We start from the raw sequence: 9,743 nt of genomic DNA on the forward strand, positions 1-9,743 counted from the left end.
ATACAGAAACATAAATGTAGCACAGTTTGTCTAGAAAAAGGTTGATCTGAGGTTTAGTAACTCTTAACACTCTTAAGACTGCTTATTTCTGTTGCTTGTCCTTTAACTTTTTTCTTCCACTAAACTTACCATCAACACTTTTTGCCTCTTCATTATTGTGAAGCGAGTCAGTGAGCAGTTTTCCCCATGATTGTGTTGCCTATAGCAAAACATTTCTTCATTAAAATCCCATTTTGTTGCTCTTCTATAATATTTAAATACGTCACTCTGTGTCTAATTATTCTACATAGTTCATGAGTTTTGCATTTTCAGTTGAATTACTAAAATAAACGATGTTTGAATTTATGAAAGAGAACATTTCTTGTTGCATTGTCCAAACCAGAACAGAGATGCAAACAGATACAAAGGGAGGGAATAAAAAAAGCTAAATAATATTGAGATTAATACGAAACAACCACAAACTGACTGCAGAAAGATTCGACTTAAAAAGACCAACATCTAGACAGAAAATAAAAATGATAGCAGAGATTAACAGCAGCCAAAACAGATCTGGGAAGCATTTGAGGTGTTTTTGCTGATGCACAATAACCTTACTAAGCTCTTTATCTCATGTTAAGTTATTATCATGCAAACTGACATGCAACATAAAATCCACCATCTATTGCACACTCGCTCCACCAGCTCACTGACTGAATGGCAGCGGATTTCCATTTGAACCTGTTTAAACATTTTACTTATACTGAAGAATTTGGATCATTATTGACGTTTCTTTGTTGTTGTTGCAGCACAACGTCCTCAACCCATTACAAGTCTAATTTTCTATTTAGTCTGGCGTGCGGTTTGTTAGCAGGTCCAGAGTAAAGGATTAAAAGCTGTAATGTAATTGCCAACATGAGAATAGGCAGACAATGAGGTGGTCCAGTGGGAAAGCTCATCCCTGAAAGCTTGTGTGTAATCCTGCCCAGAGGAGCAGCTGCCTGATGTTTCACAATCCCCCCCTCAACAAGAAGCACCTCCTTAAGACTGAAACCGAAGTGAAGTCCCTCACCTCTGAATGAGGCTACAGTAGAGAAATAGTCGAGTGCTTTAAATCTGCTCACATTCATCCATAGTCCTGCATATAGAAGCCTGACCTTATGGGGAAATTCTCTTGTTTTGACACCTCATCTGATATTTATCCATGAGGATGAAATGCCCTTTTTATTTAACTGGTTGGTTGACTTTTTCCAGGTGACTGAGCAGCTGAGGCCCAAAACTGCAACATTTCTGACACGACTCAACTCCCACGCTGAAAAACGCTCATTTTCCCCTGTTTTTTTTTTTTTCTGTTTTTGCATTGCAGGGCTGTTTTGAGAAGGTGGAAGAATGGCTGGATGAAAACAAGCATCTGCTGGGAACCATAGGCATGGTCATCTTGGTAGTGCAGGTGGGTGTGAGAAAATAGATATATTTCTTTCTCCATCCCCTGTTGCTCTTTTATGTTTTTGCATGTGTCTGACAACATGATAAAAAAGAGAAGAGAAAGTGTGCATCCAGTGGTCCCGTGTGCCATCTTGTTCGATTGAGAAAGCTGTGAAGCTTTGACTCGGTGGGCGTTCTGGGCTCCCACACATCTTGAAATATTGCGGCTCTGTTCTCTATTTCTGTCTGGAAGATTCAAAGCTGCATGGCTTTGAGCCAAGGAGGCTGCAGTCAGGTAAGGAAGAGATATTAGACGATTAGAGAGCCAAGAGACTGAATATAGAGAAGCAGAGAGAGTTGTAGATTAAAGCATCACTTTTCTTCTGCTTTATACCCATCCCACTTTCACGCTCTAAAACAGGATCTATCTGAACTTTAGCTGGTTTTGGAGCCTGATGTTCAACTGGGAGCTGTAATCAATCTGGGAACTGAGTTTGTGGAGATGAAGGGTGTTTTCACACCGTAAAGCCGGTAGAATCGGTTTGATTGGAAACCAGAATTGCAACATTTGTTACATTTTCAGCTGTGATTCTGTTTCAAACTCCACTGTGTCAAATGAACCAACCCCTTTGAGCAATCTCTTCATCCCTTCGTCTGCAAGGCGTTTTCTGCATTAAGAGCAATTTTATTCATTTAAAATGAAAATAATGAGGATATTTGTTCCAGCCTGAGTTTTGTGTGTAATTTCTGCCACTTTGGCCCAGTTCTGGTTTATTCCCCTGTTCACAATCAGAGAGCCCAGTTTCCACCATGATTTAGTCCTTCCTCATCCTGCAGTCGTCCCCACTGGCAGCTGGAGTTTTTTATGTGACCATTTCTCTGCACTTTTCTACCTTTTTTACTGAGCACTTTTAATATACTGATGCTTAAATAGCTCTAACCAAACTGAATGCAGGCGCCTTGACTCTGAATAATTTACAAACTGTATTTTAAGAAAAATGTGTTGATGTGGAGGTAATAAGAGTGATAGCAGTAGTTTAAGCTGCTTCCAGTCTGTCACAGAGCACTTCAAGTAAAGATGAATCACCTGTTAAGGTGGCTAATAACCTGCAGCCTGCAGAATCAGGTGATTCCTCTGCTCCTGCTCTAATATGCTCACAAATCTCTACAATCATTTTTCCAGTACCTGTGATGAGAGGCTCAAACAGCGTCCTTTACTCTGTTGGTTCGTCTCCACATTAAAAATCTGCTGAGTTGACTCAAACTTTAGTTTTGATGTTCCATCTTATTAAGCATCATCTTGTGCTCATATAATCTCCACACATCATTTAGTTATTGAAAATTCAGCTTCTGCTTCACTTACTGAGACAAAGAGACATGAACTCCTTCTCCAGCTCCCTGTTAGGTTTTGCAATGATTGTAAAATCCTGCAGTGTAAATCTTTAAATGCCCAAAACAACATATCAGACTGCCTGATCCCCAGAGATCTACTGATAAACCAGGAAGCTAACGCACAGATTCCTCACTGAAATCGAAGGATAGCAGATTTTTTTCTCCCTTTATTTGTTTGTTTTAAATAAGAAGAGTTGTTAACGACGCCAAGCTGGGTCGCCTCCAAAAATGTGCTGGTGACTCTGTAATTGAGTCTCCTCAAAGCAAAGACCAACCTAATCAGGATTTAGTCATGCGAGACTCCATCGACTCGTGCAAATCAACTCTACGATGATCAATGTGGCCGACATACGAGAGTCAGCAAGATGTTTCAGGCGGTGGTGGGAACAGACCGTTTCCATCCTGGAGTCATCGTCCAAAAACCAGAGCTTTGATTCATTGTTACTGATGGGACTGAATCCATTTCACATCGAATTACTGAGGCAGAAAACTTGTTGGCCTTTTTTATTATTACACTATTTATGAAAATAAACTAAATTCATTTTATTCTATTCTGTTAGTCACTTATTCAGTGTATATTAATAAATGGAATGCATTTATTTATTACATTTGTTTATCTAAATAATATTTTTTTTATTTTAATTTTGTTATAGATTTTGTATATCTTAAATGAATGTATGTATTTATTTCATTTAAATAGAGTTTAATTTATTTTATTTTTGAGTTGGTTATCTATTCAGTTTTATACAAATAAAAGAAAATCTGAAAGTTTTTCACTCTTTCTTCTCCAATGAATGAAGGGATCAATTAAATTATATTGAAGTGGCTATCAAAAAATTAGCATTAGCCAAATGACCCTTCTTCATGTATTTCTGCTTTACTGGCTGCATGGCCATTAAAACGATCCCTAAATGAGTTCAGTACTTAATATAAGTTGGTTAATGGGCCTGTTGATGGACCAATAAAACCAGGAAGTTATTGACTGCCTTAACATTGTTTCATCTCCACATTTACCTGCAGTTTTACCTCCATTAGTAAAGTTTTGATTTAGTTTTGCTTATGATTCATTTATATTTTTTCTGGGTTCAGGGACATAAAGAAATATTTGCCCCTCACAAATTTCTTCTGTTTTATTCAGATCAACAATTGAATAGAAATAGAAACAATCTGAAAATTATATTTATATAATTTATAATTTTTTAGGTGTTTAGGCAGACCAGAATTGGGTTTTGTAAACCGGATCAGAGTTTGATTGCACATTCACTCCTCTAACTTACTGGACTTTCCAGGCATGCAAACAAAGGTTTGATTAAAGTGGACTAAATGGGGCTTAGCACATCACACATTACAAATTTAAATGAAGAGTGAAAAAAACATTGTAACTCTTAATATTAAAAGTTGAAGCTGTAAAGAGACACATTTAAAGCAGGAATATAAAACTAATTCATACCACAATCATAACTTTGTTGTACAGTTTAAACTGCTCCGTTTGCCTCTAAATGTCTGTCCATACGTTCCAGAACCGTAACGTTTCACTTCTCGTTGTTTTGTTTTGCACCGTCTTGAACAAAACTCTTCATACTGGCTGGACTTTGTAGATTCACACCTCTGTCCATGTGAGCTCTGTTCTGGGGAGGTTTCTGTGCCCAGAACAGAAAATCCATTTTCTGCTAAATCTATTTAATCTCTGCCACCTACCCAAACATTTCTGACACTAACTCACCTTTCCTTTCATTATTACAGCCTTCAAGGCTCACGCTGTGGCACAGCCTCAATGGAGCTGGCTCTTCTTACTACAGTTTTTACTCTTTGCACACCTTTATCTCCTAGTCCTCCTGCATCCTTCCTCCGTTTCGTTGGTTGCTTTCAATGGATTTCTTGTTTGATCGCCTCTTCTCTCCTTAATACGTCTGTTATTGTGCTCAAGGCAAGCCAAGACTCCTAATCCTTGAATCCATGGTTCATTTAGAGCAAGGTGACCTCCCCATTAAAGCTTTTTGTTGACTTCTGGAAGATTATGCACATAGTTAATGTCCTTAGGGGACGTTTGTGCTTGAACTTTAGGTTGAGGTTAAGGTATTCCATACCTTGTGGACTAATTTGTAGCAGAGCCTGCCTTTCACAATCGCAAACAACTGGCATGAAATCTCCACAATTATTCATTTAAAAAAAGATAATATTAAAAATTGTTGCAAGGAGAAGTGAAGAGGTAAAAACGTTCTTTGTTCTGGTACAACACACCCATCAACATAAGCAGTGGTCTGGACCGCTAGCTAAAAGGTTAGTTACGCTAATCATAAACATTAGATCTGCTAATGCTAAAGCGCTATGATGTTTAGCATCCATCCATCCATCCATGACAACATACCGACCTCCACAGGATCAGATGTGTTACTGCAACCTGTACGGTTAGCGCTTCACTAAGACTTATTGTTACTCTCCTCTCTGGGCCAATAACTGGGTTTCAATTATTGGGTTGTAGTGTTTTATTAAAACTATGAAACTTCCACTTCAGCTCAGCACTTTTTAGACTTTATTCTTTTCACTATACTGCAGCCTCAAGGACAAAACAAGCTGTGCCTGCTTGTCCCAAAATTTAATTTGCATTCAAATTTCCTCATAATCATGCATCGGAAACGACCTGCTGCATCTGCCTAGTAAAAATTGTAATCGTCCTGGTTGGTCACAGAAGTTTTCTGCTTATGACATGTTTGTAAATCGGAGCTGTTGCTAAGAGGAGCTCTTTGGAGGCTGTAAGCCTCTTTAACTAACTTGATTGATGGCACCCATTAGGAAAGGCTCTTACTGTGTGATCCTATACAATCTGCGCTGTATTTTAGCAATTAGTACATATTGTTGTCAACATTAACCTTCAGGTGGTGCATCCAGTGCTCAGATGCTTGAACAGTTTTGACATGTGCTTATAATACAAATATTTGCTGAATTTGCCTTCAGAAATGTATTAGTCTTAGAGAAGCAGATATAAAGTTAAAATTCGGAGTCACCGTGGTTACGAATCAAGTCCATCAGACCTTTTAGGAACTCTAGATTTCAGTTTGATGACGTCTTTGTCTCTGAAGGTATTAGTAGCTCCAGCTATAACATGAAGTCAAGCAGAAGTGGAAAACAAGGTTGAGAGGTTTGTTGGCAGCTTTCCTTCAAATGAACGCAGTTCTCATCCAGGAACAAAGAACCTTCTCCTTCAGCACCATCTCGGTCAGTCCTGTATAAATTGAGTGCTTAGCATCTGCTTTTAATACAAATTGAAATGAAAGGGCTTTACGCTGGCAAGGCTGAATGAGTCCAGGAAATTCACAACTGGCCTTCTTTTGATGCTGCTAACCTTTTTTACCTCATTCCTCTGAAATGAAGTTAATAACCACTTCAAAACATAAAAACATGCAGTATATCTGACCTCACAGCAACTATTCTGACATGTTTACAGATATTTCATTTATTCAGCCTGTCAGTGCTAACAAATGAAGGACATTTTCCTAAAGGTTGAAGCCTTAGTTTTAACCCTCTCGTTACACATGGAGACACCCACTCACTCCTCTGATTCAGTGTCGGTAGGAAGAGTCGGGAAGCAGATGTCAAGTACAGATTGGCTCATCCCAAACCAATGTGGACAACATGACAAAGAAATGTAAAACTGGCCGGAGGCACTTGGATGTAGTTTTGAAATATTTATAGAAGATGCAGACTCAGTCTGACAGAAACCTGGAAGTTTATCTTCCTCCAAAATGACAAAAAGACTTTACTTTCCAACTTTGCTAAAAGGTGTTTGATTCATTTCTGTAGAAACGTGCTCCTGTAAGTTTGCTTCTGTTTTCTTCATTTATGATCAACGTGTAAATAAATAACTGCAGTTCTTTATGCCGTATTGGGACTTATTAATCAAGTCTGCAATTAATTAATTGTATTTAATCAAAAAATGAATATACACAAAATGAATTTTCAAGCCTAAAACTCGTTTTACCAGAATACCAGAAATGCACCAGGACAACGGCTCCAGCTTGGGACTTTTGCATGAAAAAGAAAAAAACAAAAAGAAAAATTAAATTGCGTTAAAATTTTTAATGCTTAAAAATCTGTTATTAATTAGCAAAGTTGGTGTCAAAGTACAAAGGTAATCAGACTCAAATGTCACATTTAATTTAATTTAATTCATTTCATTCCTCCATCTGTTGTCTAATCCTGCATATCGCAGCATCGTGGGGGCTTGGTGTCAGTGGGTGAAAGGCGGGGTCCAGTCCAGACCAGTCAGCAGGACGTCACTCATTATGATTTAACATCAATAACAATTCTTCTAGTTGAATCAGATTCAAGGAGACAAACCTAACAGCCACTGTTACACCTGGGGCTTTACCCGATTTCTCACTGAGTAATATGTTGAGTACAGCCCTGACAGGCTGCAACGACCAATCGATCACAGAGACACACAGAACAAACAACCAGGCATGAACACCTGCAGCCCATTTAGAGAGACCAGATAGAGGTGGGGGAAAACTGGAGGTGTGGGGGATGGATGGATGGATGGATGGATGGATGGATGGATGGATGGATGGATGGATGGTTGGTTGGATGATGGTTGGATGGATGGATGGATGGATGGATGGATGGATGGATGGATGGATGGATGGTTGGTTGGATGATGGTTGGATGGATGGATGGATGGATGGTTGGTTGGATGATGGATGGATGGATGGATGGATGGATGGATGGATGGATGATGGATGGATGGATGGTTGGATGGATGATGGTTGGATGGATGGTTGGATGAATGGATGGATGGATGGATGGATGGATGAATGGATGGTTGGATGGATGATGAATGGATGGATGGATGGATGATTGGATGGATGGATGGATGGATGATGGATGGATGGATGGATGGATGGATGGATGGATGGTTGGATGGATGATGGTTGGATGGATGGTTGGATGAATGGATGGATGGATGGATGGATGGATGGATGGATGGATGGATGATGGTTGGATGAATGGATGGATGGATGGATGGATGGATGGATGGATGGTTGGATGGATGATGAATGGATGGATGGATGGATGATTGGATGGATGGATGGATGGATGGATGGATGATGGATGGATGGATGGATGGATGGTTGAATGGGTGGATGGATGGATGGATGGTTGGATGGATGATGGTTGGATGGATGGATGGATGGATGGTTGGATGGCTGATGTATGGATGGATGGATGGATGCTTGGATGGATGGATGGATGGATGGATGGTTGGATGGATGATGAATGGATGGATGGATGGATGGATGATTGGATGGATGGATGGATGGTTGGATGGGTGGATGGATGGATGGTTGGATGGATGGATGGTTGGATGGATGGTTGGATGGATGATGGTTGGATGGATGGTTGGATGGATGGATGGATGGATGGATGATGGTTGGATGGATGGTTGGATGGATGATGGTTGGATGGATGGTTGGATGGATGGATGGATGGATGGATGGATGGATGGATGGATGGATGGATGGATGGATGATGGATGGATGGATGGATGATGGTTGGATGGATGGTTGGATGATGGATGGTTGGATGATGGTTGGATGGATGGTTGGATGGACGGATGGTTGGATGGATGGTTGGATGGATGGTTGGATGGATGGATGGATGATGAATGGATGATGGATGATGGTTGGATGGATGGATGATGGTTGGATGGATGGTTGGATGGACGGATGGTTGGATGGATGGATGAATGGGTGGATGGATGGATGGATGGTTGGATGGATGGATGGTTGGATGGATGGATGAATGGGTGGACGGATGGTTGGATGATGGTTGGATGAATGGGTGGATGGATGGATGATGGTTGGATGATGGTTGGATGATGGTTGGATGATGGTTGGATGACTTGCAGTCGATCAGGGAACCGTCGTCGTCTTTAGACAGGAAGAAGTTCATTAATTAAACTGGTTTCATAAAACAGTGGAACTGAAGTGTTTGGTTAAAAAACGACGTTTAATGTTTAGATGCTGTTTCTAGATAACAGTGAGGGGCTGTAATCAACCCTCAACGAGCACAGAGTGATTTGAAAGGTTTCCCAATTCCTGTCGGGAAAAAACATTTGAAACAGGGAAATATTTCAAGAATCATAAAAATAATTTTTATGAGTTTTTTTATGAGGTTTTATGAGACATTTCCCAAATGAGTTGATTGTTTTGATGCCTAAATGGTTGAAATAGCTCAGAGATTATGAAAGGAATAGGAGAGAGCAGGGAAAACGTCTCCATGGCTCAGGGATCATAAGAACGTAAATGTTTGTTATTTTGAAGCTTCTTCTTCCATCTTTAAAATCCTCTTTACTCCACATGTCTGTTAACAGGAGGGTTTTTCTTTTGCATGTTTTCTGTCTTTATGCCTAACTCTGAGTGAGGAGAGTCACATCAGCTGCCCGTCTCAACGTGGATGATAGTTAGAGCTGTGGGTGGGATCTAAGTTTATGACTCACATTCAATCTAAAATATTCCTCCACTGATAGATGTTACTTACTGAGAAAACATCACCACATTCACTTCATAGGAAATGACTTCAAATCATCAGTTTGCACAGTTATTAATGTGCAGATGAGATAGAAAATCATCTAATGTGCAAAAATACAAATTGGAAAAAGTGGCAGAATGACCTCTAGGTATTTAGATTATTTGCTGCCTTATGTTTTATTTTACTTTTATTTATATATATATATATATATATATATATATATATATGGTTGGATATACCATATATATATGGTATATATATATATGTATATATATACATATATATATATATATATATATATATATATATATATATATATATATATATATATATATATATATATATATATATATATATATTTTTTTTTTTTTTAACTGTGGTTTATGCTAACCAAAAAACATTCCATTAAGCTCAGACTACCG

The 9,743-nt window shown here is 39.0% G+C and overlaps 1 protein-coding gene across 4 annotated transcripts in view; it reads left to right on the forward strand.

Moving 5' to 3' along the window:
- The window catches only part of tspan9a (tetraspanin 9a), a 212,455-nt gene that overhangs the window by 195,981 nt on the left and 6,731 nt on the right, over positions 1–9,743 (forward strand). For all 4 annotated transcript variants that reach the window (XM_044124472.1, XM_044124473.1, XM_044124469.1 and 1 more), the window contains one exon: positions 1,343–1,426. In XM_044124472.1, coding sequence (XP_043980407.1) covers positions 1,343–1,426 — 84 coding nt within the window. The remainder of the gene's footprint in view (positions 1–1,342; positions 1,427–9,743) is intronic.

Source organism: Gambusia affinis, linkage group LG08, assembly GCF_019740435.1.
Source record: "Gambusia affinis linkage group LG08, SWU_Gaff_1.0, whole genome shotgun sequence".
NCBI classification, from domain to species: domain Eukaryota; kingdom Metazoa; phylum Chordata; class Actinopteri; order Cyprinodontiformes; family Poeciliidae; genus Gambusia; species Gambusia affinis.